Source organism: Eurypyga helias, unplaced genomic scaffold (genome assembly GCF_000690775.1).
Source record: "Eurypyga helias isolate BGI_N326 unplaced genomic scaffold, ASM69077v1 scaffold46184, whole genome shotgun sequence".
NCBI lineage: Eukaryota > Metazoa > Chordata > Aves > Eurypygiformes > Eurypygidae > Eurypyga > Eurypyga helias.
Genome location: NW_010249069.1, coordinates 728 through 13804, shown reverse-complemented (window position 1 = coordinate 13804; position 13077 = coordinate 728). Strand labels below are relative to the sequence as shown.

The window sequence follows — 13077 nt, the reverse complement described above, 5'->3', positions numbered from 1 at the left end:
GCTCACCAGCTCCGTGGGGGATGGAGGAGGAGGCCTGCGCTGCCATCAGGGGGGACCATGACAAGGGAGATGGAAAAAGTCAGAACGAGGTGAAGGTGCTGGGGGAGAGGGAGAATAGGAAGGAGCCCTGGAGAGGAGATGCTGTCAAAGCGGAGCCGCCTGACATGGCCTTTGAGGCCTGCAGCGTGAAGGTGGAGAAGGACGACGCCCCGGCTGGCTCGTCGTGTGGGCCTGCTCGTGCCAGCACCGATGACGGCAGGGCGCAGCTCTGTGCGGGGTTGGGGATCCTCCCTGAAGATGTGAAGGTCCCAGTTGTGTTTTGTCCCTTACCTCCTGGGACCAGCATACAGATCCGAGGCCCTGTGCCGTCAGAGCTGATCCCTGTGACTAGAGTGCCGGTGAAACAAGTGCCGCTTAAAACGCAGCCTTCGCTGCAGCCTTCCGTAAAGATCGAAACCAAAAATGTGCCCTTCACGGTACTGCCCTCCGATGCAGGTATTATGCTAAGAGAGCTCACGAGGGTTCAGTAAGTGGCCTGCGGCTGACAGGTTATCAGATAGGAGAACACGAGTGGAAGGGTCGTGTTAGAGAACCATCCCTTTGGGTCAACTGGAGTGTGTACAACTCGCTTCTTCAGCGTCAGGCATAAACATACAGGAGCACAGTTCTCCAGTGGCTTGTTAAAATCAATGCGGTTTCCTCCACTTGGTCCCTGACTACATTAAACCCCTTATAACTGTTAGAATTGCATTGAGTTGTGATTGTGAGTTTAAGGTCAGGAATCTGCTTTTTAAGCAGATTTTAAAGCCATGAAGCATTCATACATCTGAGAAAATTTGGACATGGTAAATGAGGAACATTTTGCAAAATCTGGATTAGAAGTTTACTTTTCTGAAAGATACCTAGGCTGTCAATGACTTAGTGAGGTCTTAAAGACTGGAAGACTTTTGCCTTTTGTTGATACTGTGAAAGGGTTCATTTCTAAGTTGTTTTCAGAGAGGAAATTGGTGGTTCAGAAATCAGTCTGGGGGTTCATCATGTCACCAGCTCAATTTAAATGCAGCCTGTGTTTACAAAGAGCCAGTGCAGGGTGTCAGATACCAGTCATCTGGTAACACAAGTTCCTCCAGCAAACTGAGTGTCCAAATCTGAGATAAAAGTAAGGGTGGGAAAAAAAAAAAACCCACCCAAAACACCAAAACAACCAGAAACCCAGAGAACAGCAACAACCTCAGCTGAGAAGCCAGGGACTGCACAAGTGTGGGGCTAAACTGCCATACCGTCATTAGATCTGGTCCCTGCATCGTTAGGGCTTGGGATACATAGTTCTGGTGGTGATGATAAATTTGCAGTGATATGGTCTATGCTATACAATGTCTAGTTTATAAAGTCTTAAGTTTATAAATTCACAAGAAAACAATTAGCCAAACGAAATCTAAACCAGTGTGTTAGCAGTCTCATATATATATATGTATTTTAAATATATATATGTATATGTATTTTATGTATGTAACAAAAGGCAGGTAAATGACTCCTTATGCAGTGGTTTGATGAAAGTTCATGGAGGATAGTCCCTTAGCCCTATTTTTCTAGGAACTGCTCACCACATGTGCATCGAGTTTCATGTGTTCCAAAGCTCTAGTGATTCTTTCGTCTGCTGCCAAATATCCTCTTGATGTACGATGGAGTGTAACCTGTATTGCATATATTTCCAGGCAGGTGATCATCTTTCCTCATTTTGTTGCATAGGTATGCCAGATACTCCATTTAGCAAGGACAGAAGTGGCCATGTAAAGCGTCCAATGAACGCATTTATGGTGTGGTCTAGGATTCATCGGTCCGCCCTAGCAAAAGCTAACCCAGCTGCCAGTAATGCAGACATCAGCATTCAGCTTGGATTGGAGTGGAGCAAACTGACCGAAGAGCAGAAGCAGCCCTATTACGATGAAGCTCATAAAATAAAACAAAGGCACAGAGAGGAATTTCCTGGTAACATGTATTTATTTACCTGAATGCTTTAGAAGTGCAAGATATTTTTGAAAAATGCTTCTCTTTCATTTGAACAAGTAATAGGGTTAGAAAAAAATTACAAAATTTCAAGCACGCAGTCCTTCTGTCAGCTTTCTAGTGCCTATTAATTCTATTAATTCTTTCTAGTGCCTTTCTAGTGCATATTAATTTTTTAAAGGACCCAAAGTGCTGTTTCCCTCCTTCATAGCCTCTGATGTTTCTAATGGTCTTAGACCACCACAGCTACAGCAGCTCTCCTGAATGCTTTAGTAGTCTAATGGCCAGACAATGAGCTTATTGTGAACGTGGCCTGCTGCATCATTTTATAGACTCCAGAAAGAGCTGCCCAGGTGGCCTGTGGTGACACATGCATCCATTCCATAAAAAGCAGGGAAGGGAAATGCCACAGGAAGCACAAATAGCATTGTATTCTGTGGGATTCTTCAATGTGTAGGCTTAGGATTCACAAATAGGCTTAGGATTCACAAATAACAGTGTAGAAGATGTTGTTTCTCAGCCTCTTGTGAAGAGGTAAAAATGTGTACCCTTATTAAATTGATTTCTCTGTAACACTGCAGTTCAATAAAACAGAGCATAAGTCCTTTGAACACTCTTTTAAAAAGCTCTTGAGATACCAGGTGTCATGATCCTTTCTGTCTCTGTTGTCATAATGCTGCTAGTTCATGATTATGGCTAATCCTGGTAGACAAGATCTGATGAATCTGTGATAAACAAGCAAAAGATAAGAGCAGCAGCCCTGTCCCCTTGCACCCTTCAAAACAAAATCAATAAAAAGGGTTTCTTTAAAGTAGCATTAGTACTCAGCCTGTGTAAGAAACAAAGCTGCACAGTGTAAATTTGTAATATGTTTATACATCTCTCAGTGTTTGGTTAACATTGTAAGTCAAAGGCAAACGTATTCCTGCAAAATCCATATAGGATTCCTAGTGGGTCATATTTTCCATTGTCTCTTATAACCTACAGGTATATGTGAGCCCTGAGGGCTAAGGAAACAATCAGGAAAGATCCACATTTTGAATAGAGTCATGGTTTTCTTCCAAACTGAGCTCATGGTACAGTGTCATTCTCTGCTTAACGTGCTTTCCTCAGCTGTGCCATGTCACTCCCCACTGTTCTGTATTTGTCTCTTAGTAATAGTAAAAAAATGCCTAAATACATCCATTTTATCTCCACCTCTGATAAAATGCCCCGTTTTCTAGCTCACTAAAACAAAAGGAGTTTTGCCGTTGACTATAGGAGCAGCTTTTGGAGTAATTTTCTTAAAATTGTTCAAAATTACAGGTATCATAGCTTTACGTAGAGAATGAGACCATCCCAAAAACTGGCTGTCTGCATTTTTTTTCATCTCTTGACAGATTGGGTTTATCAACCACGACCAGGCAAAAAGAAGCGTTTTCCACCGCCTGCCTCTGCTGTATTTTCTGGTACTTCACAGCGTTTCATCGCTACAAATCCAGCTGGCATTTGTCGTTTCCAGTCTCACTCTGTTGTCATCCCCAATGTTAAGAACAGTATTGTCCAGCCAATCAGTGAGTTTTCAGTAGTAAATTATTTTAAACATTTGGAATTTTCCTATTGTAGTAAAAGTTATACATACAGTAGTGTGCATACAGTAGAAACAATTTCTCAGTCTTGACACCACTGCTTCTTCCAGTCCTCCTCTGCACGGCTCTTCTGTGAGACCCCACATGGTGGGGTGTCCACCTGTGGAACCCAGAACATCAGAAGGATATAGATGGGTTGGAGTGAGTCCAGAGGAGGCCACAAAGATGCTCAGAGGGCTGGAGCACCTCTGCTATGATGAAAGGCTGAGAGAGTTGGGCTTGCTCAGCCTGGAGGAGGGAAGGCTCCGGGGAGACCTTATAGCACCTTCCAGTGCCTGAAGGGGCTGCAAGGAAGCTGGGGGGGACTTTTTACAAGGGCCTGTAGTGACAGGACAAGGGGTAACGGGTACAAATTGAAAGTGGGGCGGTTTAGATTAGATATCAGGAAGAAGATCTTCCTGCAGAGGGTGGGGGGGCACTGGGACAGGTTGCCCAGAGAAGCTGTGGATACCCCATCCCTAGAAGTGTTCAAGGCCAGGCTGGATGAGGCTTGGAGCAACCTGGGCTAGTGGAAGGGGGCCCTGCCCCTGGCCGGGGAGTTGGAACTAGGGGATCTTTAAGGGCCCTTCCAACCCCAACCAGTCTGTGATTCTATGATTCTGCCTCCTAGGCCCTACCTACGGTTTTCTCAATCTCTTAAATTCTTCTGGCTTCTTACACTGCCCACAGATCTATTGTCTTTGTAGTTCCTGGTTCACTCCTTCTACATGTGCTTCCTGTTGAGCTACAGCTGTTTCTTCTTCTTTCTCTGTCTCCACCTCACACACGTCTTACCTCCCCTGATGTAACTGTGCTGGTGTTTAGCCCTGCTTCACTAAGCCTGAAAAAGCTCATGAGCTTAGTCCATGGCACCTCCACTGTGATGTTGGTGTTCTGTAGTCATGAGGGCATGTTGCTCTAGAGTAATGCTCAGCACCTTGGGCTGCTTACAAGAGACAGCAGCCAGGGTTGTCAAGGTCATCAGAAAGGAAGTTTTTAGGGTATCAGTAAGGTGTGTGCTGCAATATTAAAGCAGAAAGGAAGTTAGTAGGGTGTTAGTAGGTTTCTGTTACAATATTAAAGCAGTCACTAAATCTGAAAAACAAATTTTTTATTTGCATGTTTTCCATGAACAGTTACTCGGGTATCTATGCACACCTGGAATCGTTCTGTGTGTAGTTGTTATGAACTTGCACATGCCCACAGTTTGAGCATACACAGCTCAGCTTTTATACAAACAAAAATACAGAAGGAATGCATTAAAAAGTAGCACCTAACCTGGAAGGATGCTCCTTTTTGTAAGAAGTCAATATGGGCAGTGGAATAGGTTGTAGCATGAGAACCCACAGGCAGCTGTAACAGCTGACCTGCATATTTTGTGTTGAAAGAGCTCGGTCAGTGCATGAGTAGTGGATTTCAACAACAAACAGCTTAGATCCAGGCAGTGGCATTTTTCTCTAAGCGTACTGCCAAGGGCTGCTCTCTTTCTCATGATGCAAGAAAATTAAATGCCTGTTTATGCTTTGTGGTTATATTCAGGTGTGTAAAAGAACCCTCAGCTTTGTTCTGGTGAAGTTCTGAGTTAGCGATGTGATCCTTTCTCAAATCCTTCTGTAAATTTGATTGAATAAAGTGGGTTTTGTTCTCCTACCCTAGTATATTTTATAATGTTAAGTTGTCCTCAGGTGCTACTATATTTCATTTCAGAGTTTACTATGCTATCGCATTGAAATGATTCCTAAATACACACTCAAAGCATCTAGATGCATTTAAGTTTTATTGACTCAGAATTTGGACTCTTAGACTAGATAGGGGTTTGAAAATACTTATGCAATGTGTTTTGAAATCTTTCTGTATGAAGGCAGGCTGTTGACATGATGTGTGATTTGAGAGTGTACATTCAAGTGTATGTTCTGCAAAATGTTTTAAAGTGAAACTGGCTGGCAGGTACATTCATTGGTGAAACAAATAGGAAAATATATTGGATAGTAGTGTTTTAACTGTTGCTTCTGCTCTTCACTGCTGTTTTGGCAACACACGTATTTGTTAAGAATTTGCCTTGCTCCAACTCAGCTGGTAGACTTGGGAGGTCTTCTGAGCTTCAGGCACTAAATGCATGCTCCAAACCCATTCTGTGGCCATGTCAGGGCAGGACACAGCCCTCACCAACCCTTACTAACCAGTTCCTCCTTCTTTCACCCTTGGGTTTCTGTGGAAGGAAGCTTGAATGTGTGGGCTCCAAACCCATCTGTTGGAACACGTGTAGGTCAAGTGGTGTATGACTGAGAGCTGCAGGGAAGTAGTGTTATAAAGTGTTTTGGGGGAAATGGTTCTGGCTCTGGCTATGGTTTATGAAATCTCTCCTTCTATTCATGTCTGATAAATAATTGTTCTGTTTCCTAAAGGTGAAGCTCCTTCTGCCATCTGTCTGCCGGCTTCTTCCATTCGACATGCTGGTCCAATTACTCTTTTCCAGCCTACTAGTGCAGGCACCACATCAGTGGCTGTTCCAGCTTCAACCCTGGCCCTGCGCCCTTTATTTTTCCCACAGCACTTTCCTGAACCTGCTCACACCAAAGTTCTTAGTGAATCATCTGGGCTCAGTTGCTCTCTGAGGAGACCTACACCAGTGTTCATCGAGAAGTTCAGCAGAAACCCAAGTAACATAACCAATGTGAATGGCAGATTTACTTTCCCTAATAGTGAGCCCCCAAGGGAGTACCCAGGGGTTTCTATTTTTCCTAGAGGTGTACCTCTTCCCCAGGCTCCCCCTTTTTTTCAATCACATGTCTGTGAGTCTGTTCACATTGGTCAGCCAGCCAGTCCGTTTGGAGTACCTCCTCAGTTTTCATTTCACCAGTCTTACTTTGTACCTGGACCTCACTATTTCCCCCCAAGGTAATGAAAACCTTCATTTCAATATCAGTAAGAACAAATGCTAAAGGGCAGAGGGTCTTTTGACTTACAGACAGAAGATGGAGCATTCAGAAGGAAAGGTGCTCTTACCTTCCTATAGCTCCTGTGTGGTAGGACCTGCTGGCCTGAGGCTGCTCATAATATATGCCCAGTTACTGAAGGCTCCATAATACTATTGCAGTAATTGGCACTCCCAAGCGCACATTAGACAGAAGTATCCTCTCTCCACTTTATACATCTAAGAGCAGCTGACTTCTATAGAACAGCATTAGGTAGAGATTGTGTAAATATATTTTGAAAATGATTGGATAGAATTAAAGTAGGTTTGTGAGATGTCTCCTTGATACTATGATTGCAGTTGTCATAACTACCAGTATTTATGAAATCCAGCCTGGTGGGAAATGTCTTAAGCAGTAATTCCTAGTTTTTCCTTTGCAGCCTCTGTGCAGTTAATCAGAGATCACCTAATCAAAGAATTTACAAGCTAACCCATGTAATATCCCATGGGTATTTCCTAAGCTAAGCCTGCATAGAAAGCACCAGTGCCCTCCCAGCAGCAGGAGTGCTGCTCAAATGCAAGTCGTCTGCTGGCCTGCTGGTGCTTATTCTTTGTTAAGACATTTTTCTTTTGTGACTGTGCAATACCAAACATACAAATTATTATCCCTGCCCATGTGTCCCTGCCCACGGCAGGGGGGTTGGAACTAGATGATCTTTAAGGTTCCTTCTAACACAAACCATTCTATGGTTCTATGATTATGACTACTGGACTTAAATTCTGCCCATTTATACACTGCTCATTCCTACCAATAGCAACAACCAATGTGTTTCTATGGCTATAAGACTACCTTTTCATGAACCAGTGCTGATGATGACCCATCAAACTCAAGAGAACTTTATAAGCTGATAAGTGCAGTGCAAGACATTTCTATTTTTGAGGTCCTTTAAAGAAACACAGGACACATATTCCCAGAATTGTGATAGATGAACTTTGCTTAGCTCTTAGTCTCTGAAATTAGACAGTTTTGTGAGGCCACTGAGGGAGAGGAGTGTTCTTATTCCATACAAGACTTCTGAGTTCACACATTAATGGACTTCTGAAGGCTGCCAGTTTGGCCAATGCCAGGATCTTTCTAATACAATTATTTATAACTTCACATTCCTATAAACCCATTTCTTGCATACAAGAATCATAATTTCTGAGTAGCATTGACAGTGCAGATGTATGTATGCAGATTTATGCAAAAAAAAATTAAATGTTGGGTTGGAAAGAGGAATAGTCCCCTTGAAACCTCAATAGACATTGTATCAGTGTCTTTATGTCTGCACCATAGAGCTCTATTACATCTTCACATCCCTTGTTTTCTTAACAGTGTGGTGAATTTCTGTAACACCCTGTGAATTACAATATGTATGTCATTCTGCATCAGGATAAAACCTCAAACGTGTGACACCAGAGGAAAACAGTTACATTTGACATTATATCTTCCTGCAATCTGCTGTGTGGTTGCTTTTTAAAAACGTATCTTTTAAATAGGAATATTGACACCACGTACTGGCACAGTGATCCTCTGTCAGTCCTCCTGTTTAATAATTATGTACCAGATACCACAGTTCACTTAGAGAATAATTAAGAGCGTTTTACCCCAGATCTGTCACAAATTTTCGCGTACAGAGATAACACAAACTGACTTCTGATTCTTTGCTTTGGTATTCTGAGTATGTCGCTTAGCATACTGCAGGCTTATCAGATGCTGGTTTATCCATTATATTAGTTCACTGATAAACATGGTGGGGTTTGGGTTTGTTTTCAAAGCAACGTCATGCGTGTATCAAGCATGCAGAGGCACATTTGCACAGATACGGAATCTGTGCGCAACTGTGGTTACGGCCCCAGTGTTTAAATTAAGCATGGTTTTAAAGTATGTGTGTTTCGAACATTTCATCAGGTGAAGATAACATAGAGCATTAATGTTATTCTGGTTTTCTTAGCTGAATGGAAGTCCAGGCAATCTGCATTTCTGAAAGCCAACTTTCGCTCTCTCTCATTGCAGCACATGGCCATTCAATCGACCTCCGTTCAGCTGTGGGAATTTCTCCAGCTCGGTGCCTGAATGCATTAGCTTTTATGAAGAGCGTTACCAAAGACAAGAGGTGGTGTTTTCAGCTCTGGACAGAGACTATACTTTCAAGGACTACCTAGAAGAAAGTGTACATGAGGACCACCGCAGCTGTGAGAACCTTGAAAGGGTGTCCTGTCAGAGCAGCTGCAACGAGGAGCGGTATTCAAACCCCCTACCACAGCTGGAGACTGGGATACTGGAGGAGGTTTTGTCAGCTACCCCATCTAGTCCCTCCAGCATCCAACTCATCAATGTAACTGACAGCGATGAGGAAGAAGAAATAAAGTTGTTGAAAGAATTTGATTAAAAAAAAAAAAGTCCAGAGAAAGATTCTAGAATGGGAAGTCAATGTTTTTCTCAATACTGTCTTTTCTGTCAGTGTGTTTGATGGGAAACCCATGTAGCTTGAGCAAACTGTCATTTTGAAGAGTCTGATGTTGAGTTTGTATTTTGAGAGACCACATACAGTTCTGAGGAGGTCAAAAGCCTCTGCATTTTCACCTGTTTCATCAGGGCATTTTTTGGGCTCTGGCTCAGGAAAGCACGTACACATGAATTCAGCCCTAAGAAGGTGATGTTCTTTCCTGAGGAGAGGTGTGTTTAAGCACATCCTTTTCATGCCAAAATAGGCATTTTCATGGCATTTGCCATAAATTTGTAGGTGTTACTTTAGGAGTTTTAGCAAGTGAAATAATTCTGGTTTATGACCATAATGTAATTCTTGTTGCAGTAAAATACTGTAAGGCCTGGAGAGTGAAGTCAAGAATGATTCTGCAATGCTTTGTATTTTTCCTCAGATGAGACAGTTATCACCTTAATTTGGTTATTTTTTAACTGTAGTCTGTATTTGTGGCACAACTGCTGTATAAATAGACACTGAAAAGCTACATCAGTTTCAGCAATGCCTTGGTCTGCAGTCAGTTCCAGTAATAACACTGGGGTTGCCCAGAGGTATGGTGAGGCATGGTAGCACCCACCAAGGGGAGATTGGATAGGATTTGGCCCTGTGACTTATACTAGTGGGCTGTGACTTGGTTCCTGGGCATAGTTAGTGCTGTGAGGACTTCTCCAGAGAATACCAAATTCTCCGAAGAATACCAAAGGCTATTAACAGAAAGGGCATCTGTGCTGAACTCGGAGAGTAATGAAATTCAAAATGTTTTGGTAAAAATTTGTAATTTATGTTACTATTTTTCCTTTTTGCTCCCCTGTTTTGTGGAATAGAAAGTCATTTTATTTTGGGAATCCTGTTATTTTGCTGTTGCTGTATTTGAATAAACTTACTTGAACAATGTATCCCTAGTGCTTTGTTTTAAGCCACGGACACAGAACTGAGCGGGGACAGGGAAATTTTAAGTCATATAACTCACAGATTTACGGATGGTGAGCTGGGGTCACTTTTGCAGACAATTTGGGCGACTAATACTTGTGTGTATGTATATGTGTGTGTATTTATAATTACGTAAAACCAGCTACCAGAGGAACATGGGAAGAACTGAAAGCCATGGGTGGAGATGTCCATCCCTGCTGGGCTGCTAGAGGATGCTAAGGAATGACTCAGAGGAAGCGAGGCTGACCATCTCGTATAGGGCATCCTGTATTTTATGGGTTATCACACCAGATCTGGTGGACCCTGCGCGTCCTGTCGAACCTGAGGCTTAGGCCCCCCGTATCCATTGAGACCATATTATTGATAGACAGGTGCAGATGAAATTTCCATACACCTCAAAAGCTAGTCCTAAGTCAGGGTAGAGTAGATATCCTCTGAGTTCTTCGCATTTTAAGTTTTCAGTCTTATAGCAACATTTTCACGCTTCTGTGGGCTCACAACTCCATGATCAAAACCTCTCATTTGAGAACTACTGCATTTTGTAGTTAAAGAATGCAAAAGCATGAGTAAACCCTGTCTACCCTACACATTGCAACTGTGTTGTGAACAGCCCCCTGCTCCCACCGCATCTGCGATGCAGATGAATCATTAAGAGGAAAGTCTTATAAATAGTAGAAAATGCCTGTTCGTTTCTAAATTATCTTCTCACTGAAAGCTGATCTGGCCTGCAGGAACGCGTGTGGGCACATGTACTAATTCCTAGACAAGTATGTTTTGGGGTATAAAACAGCTGTTTGTGGGATTATTCTCTAGGTCTAACTTTCCTCTTCTCCCTTTTTTTTAATACGCTATGGAGAAGGATATAAGGCATATAGCAGTGCACCAGAATCTGGAACAGTTGCTCCTGTGGATAATATGAATTTCCTTCCTCCTATTTGCGGGTGTCCAGCGCTGTTTGAGGGAAGGTGCCTCAGAGCTGCTTGGTTGTACCCTGTGCTTGTTGTGAACCTGGGCTTCAGTGGGTTCAGGGATGTGGCGCTTGCCGTGCAGCATCTCTCTGCTAACAGGACTTGTGCTGTTCCGTTGAGAAAACACAGTATTAAAACCGAAAGCCTGAGCTTGCTCTGTGAATCAGGGAAATGTCCCACTGATTTCCGTAAGAGTCTTCAAAGAGGTGGGCACAGGCAGGGGCTGACTCACCCTGTGCCGGAGGCAGGTAGCGATACAGCATCTGAGCGCTGTTAATAAGGCTGGAATATCCTGAATCTTTCCATGCAACAACGTCTCAGCAATGTAAGTGATACATCATATATATATAGATTTAACTATATATAACTGCACAGTCTGTGGTTATATTTTTATAGAGGGAGTTTCTGGTGATTATAAATTAAGATATCAATTCTCATATTACCAAGGCCCAAAGATAAAAATACCACTATATAACAAATGCGAATATTGCGTGTATTTCATTTTTATGATACTTGCATGCTGACAAAAATTACAAGCAGATAGTTACTGGCCTAAGTATTCTAACAATCTTAAAATAAGGCTCCTCTTATTCCCTTTTATGCTTTTTTTTAGCTCATCTTCATTTAGAGAAAAATATTAAGCAGTCCCTGTGAAGATTTGTTGTACTGAGATTTGTGACAAATTTTCAGTGTAAATATACATGTTTCTCATCAAAGTGGGTTTTTTTCCTTTGGGCGGACAGAAATTTTACGCAGGGATGAAAGCAGAATAGCTAAATTTGTGTCTATATTTGGCTTGCATTTCTACTTATTCATAATAAAGTCATCAACAATGGTGCCATTGTTTTCTTCTATATTACAGGCAGCTATAAATACATGGGGATTTCACACAAAAAAAAAAAAAATCCAGGTTTCTCTTCAAGATACTCTCTATGATTAGAAAAGAGCTGAAATCTTGTCCCTGGAATTTTGCTCTGGGAAAAAACATGATTTAGTTGTGTGATGAAAATTTGTGACCTGTCCGTGGGTCAGCTAAAATGTCATTTATAGCCCACTCACCCTGATGATTCCCTCCAGGTGTCCCCAAGATGTCCTAGCTTTCTTCTGCCAGGGTGATACCAGGGATAAACTGGCCTTCACAAGATCACAAAGATTCAGTGTGTGAAGTGCTGTGGGACAAAGGGGACATATATGAAAGTCATAAACCAAAATGTTGTCTCCAAAAGGAAACGCTCACTTTTCTTTGGGCAACAGTGGCAGGAGTCAGCAAAGACCTTCAGTAAAAGTGCTCATTGGTTTCAATGGCATAAATAAACCTCTGGACAAAAGACAAAACCATTACTATTATCCAGCAAACATTATTCTAAATGGACCATTAATTTCCTATCAGCCTGACACACTGGTGTACTCTGAAATGTAGCCAGGTGCAAATTCTCCCTGTTTCTTAAGTTGGCTTCCTGGTGGTTCACCTACATGGGCACTTTAAATATAAAGAAGAATGGAAAGGGTTGTATGGATAATGTGGATCAATGGCTGTCTGAAGAGTATGACTAAGAGGGAATGCCTTTTCCTGCCACTCTGAGCCAACCCCATAAGAATGCGTGTCAGTCCAGCCTTGCAGCTTCCTAGTGTGGCTGCAGTTGAGCTGGCCGAGACTCACAGTGGAAACAGGCTGGAATAAGGGAAGGCAATTGCTTTTCACGGGCTCAGCATGTGCAAGGAGCACCTACAGTACCACAGAGCTCATGTATTTGCAGCTGGTAACCTCAGGACAGCCCAGTAACTTGAATTCTCCCCTCCTGGTGTGACCCTGAGCCCTGCTGGCTAACCCAGCAGTGAGGCACTGCATCTGGCAGTCCTCTGGGTGCTCATCCCCCCGAAGGGCAGAGGGCTAGCAAAGAGCTATGCATGGACCAGAATCCAGGGGTTAGCACTGAAGGATGCAGGACAAGACAGGGATGCTCCTCTGGGAACTTTATGGAAGTGACTGGACATCCCTGAAGGGTAGCAGAGAGAATATGAGTTGTGGATGCTCTCAAGCCCTTCCCCAGTCTCAGCCCCTTCAGTTGCCTTAAGGGGAGAGATGCAGTGAACATCTTTTCCCTTCTGTCCATTTGTATGGGCAG

General features: G+C 42.8%; 1 protein-coding gene across 1 annotated transcript; it reads left to right on the top strand.

Annotated features, from left to right (window-relative positions):
* The first annotated feature begins 20 nt into the window (after window positions 1-20).
* SOX30 (SRY (sex determining region Y)-box 30) lies at window positions 21-8960 on the top strand. Its single transcript, XM_010151242.1, has 5 exons — window positions 21-495; window positions 1750-1989; window positions 3387-3560; window positions 6020-6512; window positions 8585-8960. Exons 1-5 carry the CDS (start codon window positions 21-23, stop codon window positions 8958-8960), a joined length of 1758 nt encoding a protein of 585 aa, XP_010149544.1.
* Window positions 8961-13077: the final 4117 nt, after the last annotated feature.